The 23,573-nt window shown below is 35.1% G+C and overlaps 1 protein-coding gene across 5 annotated transcripts in view; it reads left to right on the plus strand.

Moving 5' to 3' along the window:
* VPS13A (vacuolar protein sorting 13 homolog A) overlaps window positions 1-23,573 on the plus strand; it is a 237,539-nt gene that overhangs the window by 38,456 nt on the left and 175,510 nt on the right. For all 5 annotated transcript variants that reach the window (XR_004480053.2, XR_004480054.2, XR_007477790.1 and 2 more), the window contains exons 9-17: window positions 160-240; window positions 2,992-3,049; window positions 7,273-7,400; window positions 7,599-7,705; window positions 9,145-9,316; window positions 10,903-10,965; window positions 11,450-11,579; window positions 12,421-12,515; window positions 12,846-12,988. Coding sequence is in view for 1 of the 5 variants with exons in the window: in XM_004285838.3 (XP_004285886.1) it covers window positions 160-240; window positions 2,992-3,049; window positions 7,273-7,400; window positions 7,599-7,705; window positions 9,145-9,316; window positions 10,903-10,965; window positions 11,450-11,579; window positions 12,421-12,515; window positions 12,846-12,988 (977 nt within the window). In the remaining 4 variants the exon portion in view is untranslated. The remainder of the gene's footprint in view (window positions 1-159; window positions 241-2,991; window positions 3,050-7,272; window positions 7,401-7,598; window positions 7,706-9,144; window positions 9,317-10,902; window positions 10,966-11,449; window positions 11,580-12,420; window positions 12,516-12,845; window positions 12,989-23,573) is intronic.

Here is a 23,573-nt window from a genome sequence, read left to right on the forward strand (position 1 = left end):
AATTAGGAAGGCAAATGATAATATATAGATAAGGATTTTTGTGAATTGTGTTTACTTGCTTAACTGTTATATGACCAATTATTTGAGATTCTGAAAAAAGCATATGTTAAAGAATCTTCAATGAAAATGAGGCTTATAATAAAATTGATTTATTTTCAGTTAATCCTATTGGATAACCTTTTTGCCTATTGGAATGTGAAGTCTCAGATGTTTTATCTTAGTAATTATGATGAATCATTGGTGAGTAAATTTTTTTGATATATGCATATACACTTTTGTTGGTATCATATTTTGCATAAGGTTTTATTCATTGTCATTTATCTAACATACTGTAGTCAGTTGTCCTTTTTTTCCTTAGGCAAAATACATTAGCAGAAATAGGTGAATATATATGTGTCTGTACAGAAACATATAAATACATGCCTTTTTTTATATAATTGACATGCAGCATTTATTAGTTACATGTACACAACATAATGTTTTGATATTTGTATATATTGCAAAATGATCACCATAGTAAGTCTAGTTAACATCCATCACCATACACAGTTACACAGTTTTTTTCCTTGTGATGAGAACTTTTAAGATTTACTCTTAGCAACTTTCAAATATGCAATACAGTATTATTAACTACAGTCGCCTGTTGTACATTACATCCACATGACATAATAATTATTTTATAACTGAAGTTTGGACCTTTTGACTCCCTTCATTAATTTTGCCCATCCCTACTCCCCACCTGTGGCAACCACCAGTGTGTTCTCTGTATCTATGAGTTTGTCTTTTTTTCCTAAATTGCACATGAAGTGAGATAATACAGTATTTGTTTTTCTCTGAGCTATTTCATGGTCCATTTGTGTTGTCACAAATGACACAATTTCATTCTTTTTTATGGCTGAGTGATATTCCATTGTGTGTGTGTAAAACATTTTCTTCATTCACCTTTTGAAGGACATTTAGGTTGTTTCCATATCTTGGCTATTATAAATAATGCTGCAGTGAACATGGTACAAATATGTTTTCAAGTTAGTGCTTTTGTTTTCTTCAGGAAAATACTCAGAAGCGGAACTGTTGGATCATATGGTAGTTCTATTTTTAATTTTTTGAGGCTCCGCTATTGTTTTCCATGGTGTCTGCACCAATTTGCATCCCACCACCAGAGCAGAAGGGTTCTCTTTTCTTCACATTCTCACCAACATTTGTTATTTTTTGTCTTTTTGAAAATAGCCATTCTAACAAGTATGAGGTGGTATCTCTTTGTGGTTTTGATTTGCATTTCTCTAATGATTAGTGTTGTTGAGCATCTTTTAATGTACCTGTTAGCCATCTGTATTTCTTCTTTGAAAAATGTCTTTTTAGGTATTCTGCCCATTTTTTAATTGGATTGTTTATTTTTTTGCTTTTGAGTTATATGGGTTCATTATATATTTCAGATATTAACCCCTTATCAGGTATATGATTTGCATATATTTTCTTTCATTCATAAGGTTTCCTTTTCATGTAATTGATGGTTTCCTTTGCTGTGCAGAAGCCTTTAATTTGGTGTAGTCATATTTGTTTATTTTTGCTTTTGTTGCCTTTGTTTTTGTTGTCCAGTCCAAAAAATCGTCACCAAAACAGATGTCAAGGAAATTACCACCTGTTTTCTTCTAGGGATTTTTATGGTTTCAGGTCTTATGTTCAAGTCTTTAATCCATTTTGAGTTATTTTCATTTATCATGTAAGGTAGTAGTGCGATTTCATTCGCATATGGCTGTCAAGTTTTCCCAACACCATTTATTGAAGAGACTGTCCTTTCCCCATTGTATATTCTTGGCTCCTTTGTTATAAATTAACTGACCATATATGCATGGGATTTCTGGGTTGTCTGTTCTATTCTGTTGATCTGTATCTGTTTTTATGCCAGTACCATATTGTTTTGATTACTAAAGCTTTGTAATTTAGTTAGAAATCAGAGAGGATGACGTCTCCAGCTTTGTTCTTCTTTCTCAAGATTGCTTTGGCTATTTGGGTTCCTTTGTGGTTCCATACAAATTTTAGTATTGTTTTTTCTACTTCTGTGAAAAATGCACTTGGTATTTTGATGGTGATTGCATTGAATCTGTAGATTGCTTTCGGTAATGTGGACATTTTAACAATGATAATTATTCAAATCCATGAGCATGGAATGTCTTTCCATCAGTTATTGTCCTTTTCATTTTCTTTCCTCAGTGCCTTATCATTTTCAGGGTACAAGTCTTTCACCATGGTGAAATTTATTGTTACATTTTGATGCAATTGTAAATGGAATTTTTTTCTTAATTTCTCTTTCTCATAGTTTGTTATTAGTATATAGAAACACCTCAGTTTTCCATATATTGATTTTTATATCCTGCAACTTTATTTAATTCATTTAGTATTAGTTTTAACAGTTTTTGGTGGAATCTTTAGGGTTTTCTATCTATATTATTATGTCATCTGCAAATAGTGACAGTTTTACTTCTTCCTTTCCGATTTGTATGCCTTTATTTTTCTTACCTAATTTCTCTGGCTAGGACTTCTAATATTGTGTTGAATAAAAGTGGTGAAAGTGGGCCTTTTTGTCTTGTTGCCGATATTAGAAGAGAAGCTTTCAGCTTTTCACCCTTGAGTATGATGATAGCTGTGGGCTTGCCATCTATGGCCTTCATTATGTTGAGATACGTTAACTCTGAACCCACTTTGTTGAGAGTTTTTTTCATAAATAGATGTTGAATTCTGTCAAATTTTGTGTATGTGCTTGTACACATATATATAAACACACATATCCTAAAAATTTCTAGAGCAGTCTTATATAATAGTAGTTTAATGAGATAGTGTCTAACCATTTTAATATTTTCTTAGCTAAGTTCTGCTAAGTTTGAGTTATTTTTTTAATTGCTTTTAGGCATTTTTCTTTTGCATATAATAGGATTTTGTAGAATAAAGGTATATTGACACGAATATAAATAAAATCAATTTGTCTTTTAATAGGACAGCCTGAGGAATGGTATTGTTGATGAAAGTATTGTTCCAGAAGGTTATGATTTTGGTAAGTACATTTCATAAAATAAATGTACAATTAAAGTAATCAGTATAAATTTTAAATGAATATTGTTGATGTCACTGTGATATTTCATGTTAATTTTCCCACAAAATTAAATATATTTATAATATATATGCAGAAGCAAAACACTTTTCTGTGTCATGTGTGTTGACGATTCTCAAATCTGTCACTTCAAATTTGACTTATTTCTCCTTTACCCTACTGTTATTTCTGGCTGTTTCAGTCAGAGTCTGATGAAGGAAGAGAAACCACATACTAATTTGAGCAGGGAAAGTATTTATGAAGAATTACTAAATATAACAGGGGATTAGAGTAACAAGGGATTGGCTAGTGAAAAGTAAAGAGAACTCTAAAGAACATAAGAATAGTAGAAAGAAGGAACAGCCCTTACCCTAGGACTTAGGTGGAGTGTCCAAAGAAGAGGGTCTACCTCCCTCAGCACTGAGATCTAGAACTTGTTGGAAAGGGTGTGGCCATGGGTCACTAGGAGGCAGGAAAGTCTGTGGTGCCCTGCCAGTTAAACCTGTAAATTCTCATTCAGGAACTTTAGGGAAACAGACCCTTTAGGGAGCCTCATGGAGAGTTGTCTCCAGAAGGCACTCCACTCTAAAACTGCCTTAGCAGCGTACTGAGAGAATTTGCTGGCTGTTGGATGGTGCAAGCGGCCATGTACTGCAGGAGTCTGGTGCTGAAGAAATCTGTTGTGCTGGAGGACCTGGACACTGGAGAAGCCATTTTCTTTAGGAGCTGCATGTTGCAGAACCATGGCACTGCAGGAGTCTGCTGAATGAGTACATTAGAACCAGGAAGCATAACTCCTTGCTCCTGCAGTATCTCTCCCGTGTCCTCTGCTGATAAAGATTAACATTATGCTAGCTGGTAAAGAAAAACGATTTAGAGGACCCAAATCTAGGTTTTAGCGCAGGCAGGGAAGGGTGATCTGGAGGTTATGGGCAATCAGTTGATAACTGGCACACTTGCTGGAGGGGGAAGGATGAATGAAGGACTCCTTTTTGGTTTTGTTTTTTGTGTTTTTATTTAATGGGAGAGATAGCATCTTGTTTATAGGCTAAGATTGGAATGATCCATAGAACATGAAAAATAAGAGAGAGAAGGGATTATTTCTGTACTGACATGGGTGAAAGGGGGTAGAATCTAGTGTACAAGTGGAGTGCTTTGCCACAGGTAGGAGCATGGTCAGTTTGTTTATAAGATAGATTTCAATTATAGGAGAGAAGTCCGGGACTTCCCTGGTGGCACAGTGGTTAGGAATCCGCCTGCCAATGCAGGGGACACGGGTTTGAGCCCTGGTCTGGGAGGATCCCACATTCCACAGAGCAACTAAGCCCATGTGCCACAAATACTGAGCCTGCACTCTAGAGCCCACAGGCCACAACTACTGAGCCCGTGCACCTAGAGCCCGTGCTCTGCAACAAGAGAAGCTACCACAATAAGAAGCCCATGCATTGCAATGCAGAGTAGCCGCTGGCTTGCTTCAACTAAAGCCTGCATGCAGCTACGAAGACCCAACACAGCCAGGAAGGGAGGGAGGGAGGGAGGAAGGAAGGAAGGAAGGAAGGAAGGAAGGAAGGAAGGAAGGAAGTCTTAGTGTTGGGTGAAAAAGTAAATATGGTGATTGGAGTTAATGGGGTTTTTTTCTTCTGAACTCTTTTTTTTTTTTTTAAACTATCTGAGGAATTAGAGGTTTTCAGATGGAGGAGGGGCTATGAGATAGCCATGTAGGGGAATGAGAGAATGAATTGATGAGAGCAGTATTATCAAAGTGCTGTTTAGACTAGCAACATCAGTATCACTTGGAAACATGTTAGAAATATAAATTCCAGGGCCCATCCCAGACATACTGAATCAGAACATCTGAGAGTGAAGCTTAGCAATCTATTTTTAACAAGCTATCCTAGTGATTTTGATGAATACTACAGTTTGAGAACCACTGGGCCAGAGTAGGGTTTGGCTAATTTTCTTTTTGCAAAGGGCCATGTAGTAAACAAACATTTTACATTTTATAGGTTATGTATAGTCTCTGTCACATATTTTTCTGTTTCTTTTAAACAACCCTTTAAAAGTATAAAAATCTTTCCTGGGCTTCCCTGGTGGCGCAGTGGTTGAGAGTCCACCTGCCGATGCAGGGGACGCGGGTTCGTGCCCCGGTCTGGGAAGATCCCACATGCTGCGGAGCGGCTGGGCCTGTGAGCCATGGCCGCTGAGCCTGCGCATCTGGAGCCTGTGCTCCGCAACGGGAGAGGCTGCAACAGTGAGAGACCCACATACTGTAAAAAAAAAAAAAAAAAAATCATTCCTACCTCACTTGCTATACAAAAACAGGCTGTGGTATAGGTTTGGCCTATCCCTGGACTAAAAGAATGTTGTGTGATTAGTCAACAACATTAAGTACCTACTTGAGTTTTATGACATTAACGTGAGACCAATCAGTGTGATTTTGCTTTTTCCCAACCACATACAGCTGCGTAGGTATTGATGTGGAGTATATAGAGGTGTGGAGTATATAGAGGTGTGGAGTAAATAGAGGTATGGAGTAAATAGAGTGGCTTTATTCAGAATTCGAATTTTGCCTAGTAAGTATTAACAAAGTGAGAAGGGCCAAGGAGTTAAAGGGTGAGTGCAAGGGAATGACTGAAATAACTGTCAACAGGGTAGGGAGAGAGCTGAGGACATGAAGCAGAAGTGAAAGACAGAGCAAAGATAGAGGATCAATGAATGGTAGTTCCCTTAAGACTTGACGTTTGGTATTGGATTACTAGAGAGATAGATGGTGGTGGTAGGAGAGTTGGATGCTTGAGGCTGAGTTTATTGAGAGGTTGAGGATATCTGTATGATAAGGTCTAGTGGATGAGGTGAGGGGGGAAGAGTCCAAGGAACTGAGAGGCTATGGTATTGGAACGATCATTTGTATATTGAAATAATCCAGAAATTAGAGTTGCCAGGAGCTAAAATCTGAGAGAGATAGGAGAGTGTGAAGCCCAGGGATGGATAAATTATTTTAACCAAGGAGGGTATAGTGGGTGGTATAGTCTTGTTTAACAAGAGTTAAAGCTGGAGGAGAGGAATAATTTTACTTTTCAAATACTGGTATTATTGCTTTATACATATACTTTCTAAACTTTCTCTTTCAATATCCTTCCATTTATGTACATATAAATTTTTCTCATTTTTAACTGTATAGTATTCTGTTGTATAGAGTAATGAATTTAACTGGTCCCCTATTGATGAATACCTTCTTGTTCTATTTAAATTAAAAGTATTTTGGGGGGCTTCCCTGGTGGCACAGTGGTTGAGAGTCCGCCTGCCGATGCACGGGACACGGGTTCGTGCCCCGGTCTGGGAAGATCCCACATGCCGCGGAGCGGCTGGGCCCGTGAGCCATGGCTGCTGAGCCTGCGCGTCCGGAGCCTGTGCTCCGCAACAGGAGAGGCCACAACAGTGAGAGGCCCGCGTATCGCAAAAAAAAAAAAAAAAAAAGTATTTTTGAATTTAGTGCTATGCCTGAGGGATGATTAAAAAAAGAAGAATATATTATCTTTGTATACAAATTAGCTTATAATTTAGTGGTTGATATCTTTCTAGATTCTGCTATTACTGGTCTCCCTCTGCATTATTCTTATTCTTTTTGGCACTAAATACAAAGGGTTGAGAGAAATCTTAGATTATGAGTTGAGCCAAGAAGTTTATCTTGGATAAACTCTCATCTTATCTCCTCTCTTTTTTCAAGTTAAAAGGGGGGACAGATGGATACAGAGACACTGACCCGAAATTCAGGAATTATAATTATATAATGAAAGTCAGTGGCTAAATAAAATATTTTTCCCCTTAGCATTTCTAATTATATTCATTCCTTAAAACTATACTTTTATTAAAATTGTCTTACTGGACTATTTTGCCTTTTAGAGAGTGTTCCTGCTTGTAAGGATTATTTTGTTGTTTTGAGGAGTTCACTTAGCTTTTATTGTACTCATAAAAGACGATATGAATTATAGATAGGAAAAATATAAAAGACTCTTCAACACTAAGTGACAGTTCATATGATCAAATCATAGCAGTATGGAAATCTGGGAGCTGTAGAAAGGGTATATAAGAAATGAAAATCAGCATTTTCAACTTGATTCCTTTAGCACTTTGAGACTCTTGAAAAAAACTCCATTTAATTTTTAAAAATCTGTGTTATTTTCCAGTATTTCGCCCCATATCTGCTAATGCCAAACTTCAGATGAATCGCGGATTGGATTTTGACTTTTCTGTCCCCAAAATAAGCCTGGATATTGAGTTACATGACATAACAATTGAACTTAATAAACCACAGGTGATTTTTTTTTAATGAAATTTTAAATTGTGAGTTATAGTTTGATAAAAGGAGAGCTAAGATTTTAAATGTTTTTCAAAAACTCATAATGATATATGATAACATTTCCTTAAAAAAGTCAATAATTTAACTTTTATCTTTGACAATTAAACAAAAAATCTGAAACATTTAAGAACTTCAATTTTTTTCATTCTTCAGTATTTCAGTCTTATGGAACTTCTTGAATCGGTTGATATGATGACGCAAAATCTACCATATAGGAAATTCAAACCTGATGTACCTCTCCACTACCATGCCAAAGAATGGTAATATGCCTTAAATTTTTTCAAATTGAAGTATAATCGACATATATTAGTTTCAGGCGTATGACATAATGATTCGATATTGGTATATATTGCAAAATGATCACCACAATAAGTCTAGTTAACATCCAATATCATGCATAGTTAACAAAACTATTTTTTTTGTTATAAGAAGTTATAAGATCTATTCTCTTAGCAACTTTCAAATATGCCATACAGTATTATTAACTGTAGTTGCCATGCTGTACATTATATCCCCATGACTTATTTATTTTATAACTGGAAGTTTTCTGGATCCCCTTCACCCATTTTGAGCATCCCCGACCCACTGCCTCTGGCTACCACCAGTGTATTCTCGGGATCTGTGAGCTCATTTTTTTAAATTAAATATATAAGTGAGATCATACAGTATTTGTCTTTCTCTTTGTCTGTCTGACTTATTTCAGTTAGCATAATGCCCTCAATAGCCATTCGTGTTGTCACAAATGGCAAGATTTTATTCCTTTTATGGTTGAATAACATTTCATTGTGTGTATATATATACACACATTTTCTTGATCCATTCATCCATCAGTGGGCACTTGGTTGTTTCCATATCTTGGCTCTTGTAAATAATGCTGCAGTGAACATGGGAGTGCATATATTTTTTGAATTAGTGTTTTCATTTTCTTCAGGTAGATACCCAGTGGAATTGCTCAATCTAAGTTTTTTAAGATTTAAAAAATATGGTATAAAAGTGAATTTCTTGACTTTTTAAGATACTCTTTAAGGGCTGATAGAAACTATAATGTAATATTTGTCTTGAAACACTTGTAGTGGCTTTTGCTTATTACATGAGTAAAATTAAGTTAAAGGATTCTTTATAATGAATTTACAACTGGAAATACTAGCATTCCATTCATTTACTGTATTTTTGGAATTATTAAGAAACATATCCCAGTTTGTTTTCTAACCATGTCTTTTTTTAGTTTTCAAACTTTGGTATCAGACATATTAAACCTATTATAAACCTGAAAGGGTTATGGTAGTCTATAAAGTGCAACCCCTTTTTAAAATTCAAAAGTCTTATTTTTCCAGTTATTAAGCTCTTTCCTAGATTCTAGAAGTTGCAATTACTCTTTCAGTTGACTATTTTAATTACTATTCAAGTGGCTGAAGTGCTAGTTGCCAATTAATACTTTAATAGTTTTTCTGTAGAACTATATTTATTGTAACAAAATTCAGTGATTTTGATTATTTTCATTTAGGAAAGAGATAAGACTAAATAGTGTATTGTTAATTACTAATAGGGCTGGGAAGAAGCAAGTGCCCAGATAATATACCATTTTCATAGTCTCTGTATTATGTATGCTGTTAGAGTAGAAGCAGTATCAGTTATATTTTATACTGTTGGTTTGAGAGTGCTTTTAAGCGTAGGGTTTTTGTTTTTATTTTTTAACTAGGTGGGTTTATGCTATACGTGGTATTCTTGAAGTAAATGTTCGGCCCCACTTATGGATGTGGTCATGGAAGCATATAAGAGAACATAGGCAAAAAATGAAGCAATATAAAGAACTGTATAAAAAAAAACTAACAAGTAAGAAGCCGTCTGGTGAACTTCTCAACTCTTTGGAGGTTAGCATTTAAAAAATTTGTTAAATATTTTGTACTACTTAACTCCTCAGTCTTCAGTGACTAACACTCCCTACTTATCTGTTCTAATTTGTACTGATCATTCTCTGTCTCTTTTACTTACTAGACTTTTTCATACTCCTTAACTTCTATTGGATGTTACAAACCCTGGTGATGTTTTCCTGTGTGCATTTGGAATTTGAGATTCTCCTCAATCTGGAGAGATTTGGGTTTATGCAAATAGTAACTGGAAGCCTCACATTATTATGACATTTACAAACCTCAAAAGCCTAGAAAGTATTTGCTCCATTGATTCCAGTCTTCTCTGTGTTGGTTTCAAAGCCTTATGTTATGTCACCACTCCATTCTTCCCTATGTTACCATCTAACTGTGCATTAATCAAATAAATTTCCTATCTTCTATATGTATATGCTTATACTTATAGCCAAGTCTGCTCATGCATTCCGTCTGCCTTTCTTCATCTCTGTCTCAGTTTCACTCATTCCTCAAGTTTTGCTTACATCCCATCTCTTGTATGAACTTTTCTGAATTTTTTGCTTAAACAGTGTTTTTTTTCCTCTTAATCCTTGTGGCATTTCTGGTCTTCACCAGCAACTTTACGATTAATTAGCTGGCTCCTGAGTTCTCTAAATATTAGTCTTAATCTTTTAGCATTATGGTATATTCTAGATGGGACTGTTTTACCGATGGATGAAGTACAGCTTAGGGAGTCTAAGAAGAGTTAGTCTCTCAAAAGTAATGGAATCATTATGAATCCAGGCCAATTTCCAAAAAACTCCCTAAGATTGAGTTTTATTTTTGTTTTTGAAATAGAAGACTTTCTGAAGACCTAGGCTATTATGAATGCTTGGGTTTCTGCTTTGGTGGTTACAGATTTCCTTACTTAGTTTTGGATCTTAACCTTAACCCTCTAAGTCTGCTGGACTGTAGAACCCTGAGTAAAGTTTTCCAGGTAATGGTTGGTCATCACTGTTTCTCTTTGGGACTAAAAGTGGTTTGAGCATGAAGCTCTCAAAAGTAATCATGGAAATAATGTGTAGATATGATGAAAGATTGAGCTTATCTCAGTTTATTTCAGTAGCTATACTGAAATACTTGGAAAAGTATAAAATTTAAAAACAAGTTTTAAGTGTATCTAGATCTACTTGATATATCTTAATGATGACATACGAAATGTGCATGTAATATGAAGGACGTATAATTGTATTTTTAGTTGAAAGTGACACTAATGTGTTTACCCTTAACTGTAGTTAAAGCTCAAATAAAAGTCATTTAAAACAGTGCATGTATGTTATCTTCTAGTACGTGCCTGTGTATCTTGTAGTATTCTAACTCTTACATGCATGACATGTATGATTTCTTTGTTGAGAAAGTTGTTCCATAATTACTAATTTCCAAGCTGACGTATATACAAGCATTGCTTTTCAGAATTTAACAGGAATATTATGTTGATGGGTGACCTGTTTTCTGCTTCCTATCTCTTCTTTAGTATAGCAATTTGATAGAGAATATATGAAAATTATTTATATAAAGTTATTTATGTAAACACACTTTATTTATATTTTTAGGAGTTGGAAAAGACTTTGGATGTATTTAATATAACTATAGCAAGACAACAGGCAGAAGTTGAGGTAATTCCAGATTGTCTTTCAATTAGTAAAAATAAATCTAGAATTTATACAGATTTGATAAATGTTGTGATGTTACTGGTATTGTGCTGTAATATACTGTTTCCTAAAAAGGGTTCAAATTTGATTATTTCTATTATAAGAAAATTTGATGCACTGTTTTGCTACATGTATTTAAACCAGACAGGTTCTATGGGAAAAAAATTCTTTCTAACTAATTGGGCTTATCAAATACTGAGAGTTCATATGAAGGTGAAAGCCAATTTTTTTCCCCCCATTACCATTGCTTATAAGACAGTGGTGCTAAGTACCTGGTAATCCTAAATTCTGATGTTTGGCCAATGTTGTGGCTACTATGTTTTATTGTCAGTATGTTATTGTTTACACTTATTCACTAAAGTAGATAAGTTTTAGAAATATCATCCTGTTTCTTTAGATTACTAATAAAGGATAATTTGTCATTTATTTGTAAATTTATTCATTTTAGGTAAAGAAAGCTGGATACAGGATTTTCAGAGAAGGAGCACAAGAGTCAGAGGATAATAAAGGATGGTTTAGCTGGCTGTGGACTTGGTCAGAATCATATACTAAACAACAACCAGATCTTAAACCTGGAAGTATGTCCATTTCATTTTATAGTAGTGCAGTTAATCATCAGGCTATGGTAGTGTAGCTAACCATCAGGTGTGAAATTAAGTTTTGTAGGAAATTTTCTCTTTCATTAAAATAGACATTTTAAGTCTTATTTATTTATTTATTTATTATAATTCTTATTATCAGTAATATTACTATTAGATATTGTAAATATATGTGTTAAATAAAAATCAAATAAAATAAATTTTAAAATCTTACTAATGCTTGCAAAAGAGCATTATGTCTAGAGGATTTAGTAAGTGCATATAGCACAGTCATAGATAAAATAAAAATTCTGAAAGGGTATAAACCACTGTAAATTTTTATCGAAATTATTTGTTGGAAAGATTTTTGCTTCCCAACAAAATGCTTAAGACCATGGAGGCTTAGGGGCTTAGGTTTACATCCTAGATCTATTGTTTATTAGCAGTGTGGCCCTGGCATATTATTTAAGCTCTCTAAACCTCAGTTTCATCATCTGTAATAAAATGTGGAGAAATGATATTAATATTACCTACTTTATACACTAAGTATGTTGCTTAACACAATGCCATTAAGTGCCTAATACAGGTATCTATTTTGTGTGCTTAATACAAATATTTAGAAATTTATATTTCTAAATTTATGTATTTGGCAATTTATATTTTGGGAGAATAAACCTTCTAAAATTGGCAATGCCATCTAGCATTCAGTGAATACAATTTCTTAAAAGTATTATAAAAAGAGAGTAAAATTTGCATTTAATTTATTAAAAGCAGCTAAATTTTGGGCCGGTTTTATCTTGTTACCAGTTAAGAACATAAAACACTTTTTTATGATTTTTAGGTCTTGAAGAAATGTTGACACCTGAAGAAAAAACTTTACTATATGAAGCAATTGGCTATAGTGAAACAGCAGTTGATCCAACCTTGCCAAAAACAGTAAAATGTTTTCTTGCCTTATACCTGAGCATTTAGTGACAGATATGCCTATTTTTAATCCTTTTAGAAATATACGTTACTGAGTTGTTCTGTCATCTTTCTTTGAGTCTATAAATATTGAATTTATTTTAGTTTCCAAGGTAGGGATAAAAATTGTCCCCTACTTTTTAGTGTTATGTGGTAATCCTTTAATATACGAAGGGTTGTGTTTGAAGTATTTTTCTGGTTTTTGGAAAGAATAAACTATATAAATAGGAGTATTTGTTGTATATATATATATATAGATAGATAGATAATTTTTTTCATTTTATTCCTCTGAATATACTCTAGTTTGAAGCCATGAAGTTTTTTGTTCACTTGAAAAGTATGTCTATTATTCTAAGAGAACAACAACAAAAATCTGAACTGTTAGATATTGTAGTGGAAGAATTTAGCACTTTGATTGTGCAAAGACCAGGAGCACAAGCAGTTAAGTAAGTATTAATTTATTTTCTCTTATCTGTAAGAAAATATTTCACTGTGAGATTGGAATTTAGTCATACAGTATTTTGTAAAGAGTACTGTGGTTTAATTTGTCCTTTTGTATTTTTAGAAAGGTAGTTTTTTTCATTAATATATATATTTTGGGATTGTTAAAATAACACATGTTCAGTAGAAAACTTCATGCCGAGAGACACTAAAGAATAATACAAAAATGTCAGCAATCACAGTATTGAAAAAGAAACAGCATTAACAATTTTGTTTTTATCTGGGAGTGTCTTTATTTTATCTTCTGTTTTAAAAATAGCTTTATTGAGGTATAATGCACATACCATACAATGCACCCATTAAAGTGTACAATTCACTTTTTTGTCACACTGTATCGTATACCAGATCCACATGGTTTATTTACAAGCTTGTACAACAGTTATCATTACCTAATTACAGAACATTTTAACACCCCGTAAAGGAAACACTAATACCCATTAGCAGTCACTCCCCATTGCTCCCTCTCCCCAGTGTCTGGTAAAAACTGTTTTACTTTCTTTCTTTTTTTAAAAAAAATTATTTATTTATTTATTTTTGGCTGCGTTGGGTCTTCGTTGCTGCGCGCATGGGCTCTCCCTAGCTGCGGCGCGCAGGGGCTACTCTTTGTTGTGGTTTGCGGGCTTCTCGTTGCGGTGGCTTCTCTTGTGGAGCACGGGCTCTAGGTGCATGGGCTTCAGTAGTTGTGGCTCGCGGGCTCTAGAGTGCAGGCTCAGTGGTTGTGGCACACTGGCGTAGCTGCTCCGTGGTATGTGGGATCTTCCCAGGGATCAAACCCATGTCCCCCGCATTGGGGGCGGATTCTTAACCACTGCACCACCAGGGAAGTCCCACTAATTTACTTTCTATTTCTAAGAATTTGTTTGGGGCATTTCATATTAATGGGATCATATCATATGTGGCCTTTTCTGTCTGGCTTCTTTTACTAATAGGCATGATATTTTCAAGGTTCATCCATGGTATAGCATGAATTAGTGCTTCATTCTTTTTTATTGCCAAATAATATTTCATTGTATGGATACATCACATTTTGTTTGCCCATTCATCAGATGATGGATATTTTTGGTTTGTTTCCACTTTTTTGCTACTATGAAAAATGCTGCTATGAAAATTAATGGACAGTATTTTGTATGGACAAGTTTCAAGTTTTCTTGGGTTTATATACCTAGGAGTGGAATTGTTGCCTCAAATGGTAACTCTATATTTAACTTTTTGAGGAATTGACAGACTGTTTTCCAAAGCAGCTGCATCATTTTACATTCCCACCAGCATTGTGTGAGTTTTCCATTTAGCTACACCCTTGCCAACACTTCTCTTTCCTTTTGATTATAGCCATCCTAAATGAATGTAAAGTAGTATCTCACTGTGGTTTTGATTTGCACTTCCCTGATAGCTAATGATGTTGAGCGTCTTTTCATGTATTTATTGGCTGTTTCTGTATAGCTTTTTTGAGGATTGTCTATTAAATTCCTTTGCCCATTTTTTTCTTTTATTTAATTTTTAAAAAATTATATTGAAGTACAGTTGATTTACAATGTTGTGTTAATTTCTGCTGTACAGCAAAGTGACTCAGTTATACATACATATATTCTTTTTCATATTCTTTTCCATTATGGTTTATCACAGGATACTGAATATAGTTCCCTGTGCCATACAGTAGGACCTTGTTGTTTATGCATTCTATATATAATAGTTTGCATCTACTAATCCTAAACTCCCCCCTACGCCTTGGCAACCACAGGTCTGTTCTCTATGTCTGTGAGTCTGTTTCTGTTTCATAGGTAAGTTCATTGGTGTCATCTTTTAGATTCCACATATAAGTGATATTGTATGGGATTGTCTTTCTCTTTCTGACTTACCTCACTTAGTATGATAATCTTTAGGTCCATCCATGTTGCTGCAAATGGCATTATGTCATTCTTTTTTATGGCTGAGTAATATTCCATTGTATATACCTACCACATCTTCTTTATCCATTCTTCTGTTGATGGATGCTTCGGTTGTTTCCATGTCTTGGCTGTTGTAAACAGTGTTGCATTGAACATTGGGGTGCATGTATCTTTTCAAATTATAGTTTTCTCCAGATATATGCCCAGGAGTGGATTGCAGGATCATATAGAAACTCCAGTTTTAGTTTTTTGAGGAACCCCCATACTGTTTTCCATAGTGGCTGTACCAATTTACATTTCCACCAACAGTATAGGAGGGTTCCCTTTTCTCCACACCCTTTCCAGAATTTGTTATTTGTAGACTTTCTAATGATAGCCATTCTGACTAGTGTGAGGTGCTACCTTGTAGTTTTGACTTACATTTCTCTAATGATTAGTGATGTTGAGCATCTTTTCATCTGCCTGTTGGCCATCTGTATATCTTCTTTGGAGAAATGTCTACTTAGGTCTTCTGCCCATTTTTTGATTTACAGTGGTTTTGGTTTTTTTGTTGCTATTGTTACTGAGTTGTATGAGCTGTTTGTATATTTTGGAAATTAAGCCCTTGTCAGTCGCATCATTTGCAAATATTTTCTCCCAGTCCGTAGGTTGTCTTTCCATATTGTTTATGGTTTCCTTTGCTGTACAAAAGGTTGTAAGTTTGATTAGGTCCCATTTGTTTATTTTTGCTTTTATTTCTATTGCCTTGGTAGACTGACCTAAGAAAACATTGGTATGATTTATGTCAGAGAATGTTTTCCTATATTCTCTTCTAGGAGTTTTATGGTGTCATGTCTTATATTTAAGTCTTTAAGCCATTCTGAGTTTATTTTTGTGTATGGTGTGAGAGTATGTTCCAAATTCATCGATTTACATGCGGCTGTCCAAATTTTCCCAACACCATTTGCTAAGGATACTGTCTTTTCTCCATTGTATATTCTTCCCTCCTTTGTCGAAGATTAATTAACCATAGTTGTGTGAGTTTATTTCTGGGCTGTCTGTTCTGTTCTGTTGATCCATATGTCCTTGTGTCAGTATCACACTGTTTTGTTTACTGTAGCTTTGTAGTACTGTCTGAATTCTGGGAGGGTTATGCCTCCTGCTGTGTTCTTTTTCTTCAGGATTTCTTTGGCAATTCTGGGTCTTTTATGGTTCCATATAAAATTTAGTATTATTTGTTCTAGTTCTGTGAAAAATGTCATGGGTAATTTGATAAGGATCTCATTAAATCTGTAGATTGCTTTTGGTAGTATGGCCATTTTAACGATATTAATTCTTCCAATCCAAAAGCATGGGATATCTTTCCATTTCTTTGAATCATCTTCAGTTTACTTTATTAATGTTTTGTACTTTTCAGCATATGAGTCATTAACCTCCTTTGTGAAGTTTATTCCTACGTATTTTATTTTTTGATGCTATTTTGTAAGGAATTGTTTGTTTACATTCCCCTTCTGATATTTCATTGTTAGTGTAAAGAAATGCAACCAATTTCTGTATGCTAATCTTGTATCCTGCTACCTTGCTGAATTTGTTTATCAGTTCTAGTAGGGTTTTTTTGTGGAGTCTTTAGGGTTTTCTGTATATGGTATCATGTCACCTGCATATAATGACAACTTTACCTCTTCCCTACCAATTTGAATACCTTTTATTTCTTTTTCCTGTCTGATTGCTGTGGCTAGGACTTCCAGTACTATGTTGAAGAGAAGTGATAAGAGTGGGCATCCTTGTCTTGTTCTACATTTTAGCAGGAATTCTTCTGAGTATTATATTGGCTGTGGGTTTGTCATAAATAGCTCTTATTATGTTGAGATATGTTCTCTCTATACCCACTTTGGTAAGAGTTTTTATCATGAATGGATGTTGAATTTTATTGAATGCTTTTTTGCATGTATTGAGATGATCCTGTCGTTTTTGTTTTTTCTTTTGTTGATGTGGTGTATCAAATTGATTGATTTGTATTTGTTGAACCATCCTTGTGAACTTAGGATGAATCCCACTTGGTCATGGTGTATGGTCTTTTTTATGTATTGTTGAATTCAGTTTGCTAATATTTTGGTGAGAATTTTTGCATCTATATTCAACAAAGATATTGGCCTATAATTTTCTTTTTGGTAGTGTCTTTGTCTGGTTTTGGTATCACGGTGATGTTGGCTTCACAGAATGTCTTTTGGAGTGTTACTTCCTCTTCAGTCTTTTGGAAGAGTTTGAGAAGGATCAGTATAAGTTCTTCTTTGTATGTTTGGTGTAATTCACCTGTGAAGCCATTTGGCCCTGGACTTCTGTTTGTAGGGAGTTTGTTTCATTACAGATTCTGTTTCACTTCTAGTGATCAGTCTGTTCAAGTTATCTATTTTTTCTTGATTCCGTTTGGGTGGGCTGTATGTTTCTAGAAAGTTGTCCATTTCCTCTAGGTTGTCAAATTGGTTGACATATAATCATTCATAGTATTCTTTTATGGTTTTTTGTAATTCTGCAGTATCAGTTGTGATTTATTCTCTTTCATTTCTTATTTTGTTTATTTGGGTCTTGTCTCTTTTGTTCTTGGTGAGCCTGCTCAGAGGTGTGTCAATTTTGTTTACCCTTTCAAAGACCCAGGTCTTGGTTTTACTGATTTTTTTCTATTGTTTTTTTAATCTCTATTTTATTTGTTTCCCCTCTGGTCTTTAATTGTCTCCTTGCTTCTGCTAACTTTAGGTATAGTTTGTTCTTCTTTTTCTGATTCTTTTAGGTGGTGGGTTAGGTTATTTGAGATTTTTCTTCTTTCTTAAAGAAGGCCTGTATTACTCTGAACTTCCCTCTAAGAACTGCTTTTGCTGCATCCCATAGATTTTGTTGGTTGTGTTTTCATTGTCCTTTGTCTCAAGGTGTATTTTAATTTCTTCTTCGATTTCATTGTTGACCCATTGGATTTTTTAGTAGCATGTTGTTTAGTCTCCATGTAATTGTTTTTTTTTCTCATTTCTTTTTCTGTGGTTGATTTCTAGTTTCATGCTGTTGTGGTCAGAATAGTTGTTGAGATAATTTCTATACTCTTGAATTTGTTGAGTCTTGTTTTGTGCCCTAGTATGTGGTGAATCCTAGAGAATGTTCCGTGTGCACTTGAATGTGTATTCTGGTTTTTTTGGATGTAATGTCCTAAAAATATCAATTAAGTCTAACTGTTGTATTTTATCATTTAGGATCTCTGTTGCCTTATTTTCTGTCTCAAAGATCTGTCCATTGATGTGAATGAGGTGTTAGTCTCCTACTACTATTGAATTCCCATCAGTTTCTCCCTTTATGTCTGTTAGTATTTGTTTTATGTATTTGGGTGCTCCTGTATTAGGTGCATATATATTGATGAGTGTAAAATCCTCTCATGTTCATCCTTTTATCATTATATAGTGTCCTTCTTTATCTTTCTTTCTTTATGGCATTTGTTTTAAAGTCTATTTTGTCTGATTCGAGTATTGCGACCCTCACTTTTTTGTCGTTTCCGTTTGCATGAAATATGTTTTCCATCCCCTCACTTTCAATCTATGTGTGTCCTTTGCTCTAAGGTGGGTCTCTTTTAGGCAGCATATTGTAGGCTCTTGTTTTTTTTGATTCAGTCTGCCACTCTTTGTCTTTTGATTAGAGCATTTAGGCCATTGCCATTTAAGGTAATTATTGATAGATATGTATTTATTGCCGTTTTAAACCTTGTTTTCCAGTTGATTCTGTGTTTCTTCTTTGTTCCTTTCTTTTTCTTTTTCTTGGCCATGCCACACGGGTTGTGGGATCTTATTTCTCTGACCACGGATCGAACTCGGGCCCTTTTCAGTGAGAGCGCAGAGTCCTAACCACTGGACCTCCGGGGAATTCCCCTGCTTTTCTTTTTTGTGGTTTGATGATTTCCTTTTATTTTATGCCTTTGTTTTCTTCTTTTAGGTTTTAGTGAATGTATTGCAGGTTTTTCCTTTGTGGTTACCCTGTTTTTTAAGTATTTTTACCCCTTGCTATATACTTGCTTTAGACTGATAGTCATATAGGGTCAAACACATTGGAAAAAAAACAAAAACAAAGAATCTACCTTTTCTTACTCTTCTCCCCCACATTTTATGATTTTGAAGTCCTCTTTTACTTCTTCATGTTTATCCTTTTGCTGTTCATTGTGGTTATCATTGTTTTCACAAGATTGTTTTGATTTTTTTAAATAAAAAAATGTACTGGCTTATTTAAGTGATTTACTTGCCAGTTGTGATTTTCTCTTTCCTATAGACTCTTGCTTCTTTTCTGTTTAGAAAAGACTTGTCAGTGTTTCTTTTAAGATAGGTTTAGTATTGCTGTATTCTTTTAGTTTTTGTTTGTCTGAGAAATTCTTTATCTCTCCTTCTATTCTAAATGATAATCCTGCTGGGTAGAGTATTCTAGGTTGCATATTTTTCCCTTTTAGGGTTTTGAATGTATCTTGCCATTCCCTTCTGGCCAAAAACATTTCTGTAGAGAAATCAGCCCATAGCCTTATGGGGATTCCCTTGTAATTAACTCTTAGTTTTTCTCTTGCTGCCTTTAGAATCCTCTCTTTATTTTTAACTTTTGACATTTTGATTATAATATGTCTTGGTGTAGGTCTGTTTGGGACTCTCTGTGCTTTCCTGTTGCCTTTTTTAGTTGAGGGAAGTTTTCGGCCATAATTTCTTCAAATACTTTTTCAATCCCCTTGTCTCTTTCTTCTCCTTCTGTAATCCCTATTATGTGTAGATTGTATATTATCACATAGGTCTCTTATATTGCTTTCATTTTTTTTTTTCATTTGGCTTTCTGTCTGCTGTTCTGATTGGGTGATTTCCATTATTCTATCTTCCGGATCACTTCTTCATTCTTCTGCATTATTCATTCTCCTATTCATTGCCTTTAGCTCACTTTTTGTCTCAGCAAATGAGTTTTCTTGGCTCCTCCTTATATTTTCTAGTTCCTTTTTATAGTACTCTGCATTTCTGTCAATAGCTTTTCTTAATTCCTTCAGTATTTTCATTATCTCCTTTTTGAACTCAGTGTCTATTAGACAGAAGATATCTGTTTCATTGTTTGTTCTTTCAGGGGAATTCTCTTGATCTTTTAACTGGGAGTGTTTCCTCTGCTTCTTCATTTTACTTATATTTCTCTTACTCTGTGAGTTTTAGAGAAACAATTGTCTACTGTGGTCTTGGGCTTTTTATATGTGTGAGCATCCCTGGGTAGCTTGTGTGGGTTTAATATATTTGGTGTGAGGGCTGTTTTTAGTATGAATGCCTGTGGCCTTCTTTCCTCAGCATGTGCTGGCCGTTACCCCCATTAGTAGGGGGTGTGTAGATGCAGCTACTGGCACCCACTCCCAGGGCACTTGGTGGCAATGGCAGCTCGTACACGCCTACAGAGCCCATGATGGTGGCGGAGGCGGCTCGCAACTGCTCCTGGAGCCTGCAAGGGTGGCAGCAGCAGCTCAAGATTGCTCCTGGAGCCCAGGAGGGCAGCAGCGGTGGCTTGCAACCTATCCTGGAGCCTTTAGCGCCTCTTTTTAAAGACCACTAATCCCATGCATGAGGGCTCTGCCCTAATGACCTAATCACCTCCCAAAAGTCCTACCTCCAAATAACCATCACATTAGGCATTAGCATTTCAACAAATGAAATTTGAGGGACGTAGACATTCACAGCATAGCAGCTTGTGTTAGTCCCCTGGCTCCAGGAAGCCACACCAGGAATATTGCCCACTGCTTTGCTAAGGAATGGGGATGATAGGCAGATAAACAGAAATGCCAGAGTGCTATCCTTCTGAAATTCAGCTGTCTTTACCTCTTTCATTTTTCCCTGGTTGCTGTAAGTTTTTTATTAAATTCCAGACTTGCAAGAAAGTTGATTCTGAGAGTTTTCGTTAGTTTAATCGTCATTTCAGTGGAGAAACTCGATTATTTGAGCACCTTTTTCTGTCACTTCCAAAGACAATACTTATCCATTAACTTTTTTTTTAAAGGCTTTATTATTTTAGAGCAGTTTGAGGTTTACAACAAAGTTTAGAGGGAGGTATAGACATTTCTCATATACCTTCTACCCCTACACATACAGAGCCCCCCTGCAATTATCAACACCACTCACCAGAATAGTACATTTTTACTAAAAATGAACCTACACTGGCATAATCACCCAAAGTCCATAGTTTACATCATGGTGCACTCTTGTTGTACATTCTGTGGTATGGACAACATAGAATGACAAGTGTCCATTGTTACAGTATCACACACAGTATTTTCACTGCTCTAAAAATCCTCCGTTCTGCTATTCATTCCTTACTCACTCCCCCAACCACTGATTGTTTTACTGTGTTCATAGTTTTGCCTTTTTTAGAATGCCCTGTAGTTGAAATCATACAGTGTGTAGCCTGGCTTCTTTCACTTAGTGATATGCATTTAAGCTTCCTATGTGTCTTTTCATGAATTGATAACTCATGGTTTTTAGCACTTAATAACATTACATTGTCTGGATGTACCACAGTTTGTTTATCCATTCACCTACTGAAGGACATCTTGGTTGCTTCTACGTTTTGGCAGTTATGAATATAGCTGCTGTAAACAGCTGTGTAGGTTTTATATGGACATAAGTTTTCAGCTCCTTTGGGTAAATATCAAGGAGCCGATTGTTGGATCACATGGTAAAAATTAATTTTGTAAGAAACCACCAAACTTTCTTCTAAAGTGACTGTACCATTTTGAATTCCCACCAGCAATGTATGAGAGTTCCTATTGCTCCATCTACATCCTTGTCATTACTTGGTGTTGTCATTATTCCAGATTTTGGCCATTCTAATATGTATGTAGTTGTATGTCACTGTTGTTTTAATTTTCATTTCCATGATGACATATGACGTACAACATCTTTTCATATGCTTATTTGTCAGTCTTACTTGGTGAGGTGTCTGTTAAGATCTTTAGCCCATTTTTTAATTGTGTTGTTTGTTTTCTTCTTGTTGAGTTTAAAGTGTTCTTTATATATTTTAGATAACAGGTCCTTATCAGATGTGTTGTTCGCAAATATTTTCTCCTATTCTGTGGCTTATTTTCTTATTCTCTTAAAATTAATATCTACCATAATTGTTACTGTTTTCTATTTATTGCCCTTGTTCTTTGTTCCTGTTTTTGTCTACCGTGTCTTTTCTTCTTTTTGCAGTTTAATTGAACATTTTGTATGATTCCATTTTCTCTCTTTTCTTGGCACATCAGTTAAAATTTTTTAAACTTTTTTTAGTGGTTGCCCTAGAGCATTTAATATACTTTTTTGTTTGCTTTTTGTTTTATTTTATTTTAATTTTTAAAAAATGTTTAATTTTTATTGGAGTATAGTTGATTTAAAATGTGTTAGTTTCTGCTGTACAGCAAAGTAGAAAACTTATACATATACACTCTTTTCTAGATTCTTTTCCCATATAGGTCATGACAGAGTATTGAATAGAGTTCCCTGTGTTATTCAGTAGGTCTTCATTAGATATCTATTTTATATATAGTAGTATGTATAGCTTTTTTTTTGCCTTTTTATTTATTTAATTTTTTTTTAACATCTTTATTGTGCAATGCCTTTTTTCTTTTTTTTCTTTTTTTTTTTTTGTGGTACACAGGCCTCTCACTGCTGTGGCCTCTCCCGTTGTGGAGTACAGGCTCCAGACGTGCAGGATCAGTGGCCATGGCTCACGGGCCCAGCTGCTCCGCGGCATGTGGGATCTTCCTGGACTGGGGCACGAACCTGTGTCCCCTGCATTGGCAGGCGGACTCTCAACCACTGCGCCACCAGGGAAGCCCCTTTCTTTTAAAAAAAAAAAGTCTTTATTGGAGTATAATTGCTTTACAATGGTCTGTTAGTTTCTGCTTTATAACAAAGTGAATCAGTTAAACATATGTCCCCATATCTCTTCCCTCTTGTGTCTGCCTCCCTCCCTCCCATCCTCTCTATCTCACCCCTCTAGGTGGTCACAAAGCACCGAGCTGATCTCCCTGTGCTATGCGGCTGCTTCCCACTAGCTATCTGTTTTACATTTGGTAGCGTATATATGTCCATGCCACTCTCTCACTTTATCCCAGCTTACCCTTCCCCCTCCCCATATCCTCAAGTCCATTCTCTAGTAGGTCTGTGTCTTTATTCCTGTCTTGTCCCTAGGTTCTTCATGACCTGTCTTTTTTTTGTTGTTTTTTAGACTCCGTATATATGTGTTAACATACGGTATTTGTTTTTCTCTTTCTGACTTACTTCACTCTGTATGACAGACGCTAGGTCCATCCATCTCACTACAAATAACTCAATTTCGTTTCTTTTTTTTTTTTTAAACAACTGATCTAAGTCTGCTTTGAAATAATACTATACTATCTCACAGGTAATGTGAGTACCCAGTAATAACAAAATATCTTAATTCCTTCCTCTAATCCCTTGTGTCATTCCTGTTATTCAATACACTCTTAGATTATTAACAATGAACATACTAATAATCTGTTAGGACAATTAAATGTTTGCATTTTACCCTCACTTTCCTACTTCAGTGCTCTTTCTTTATGTAATCTGAGTTTCCAACTTACATTTATTTTCTTCTCTCTATGTAACTACTTTTAATATTTCTTGAAAGG

This window comes from Orcinus orca, chromosome 6, assembly GCF_937001465.1.
Source record: "Orcinus orca chromosome 6, mOrcOrc1.1, whole genome shotgun sequence".
Classification (NCBI taxonomy): Eukaryota; Metazoa; Chordata; class Mammalia; order Artiodactyla; family Delphinidae; genus Orcinus; species Orcinus orca.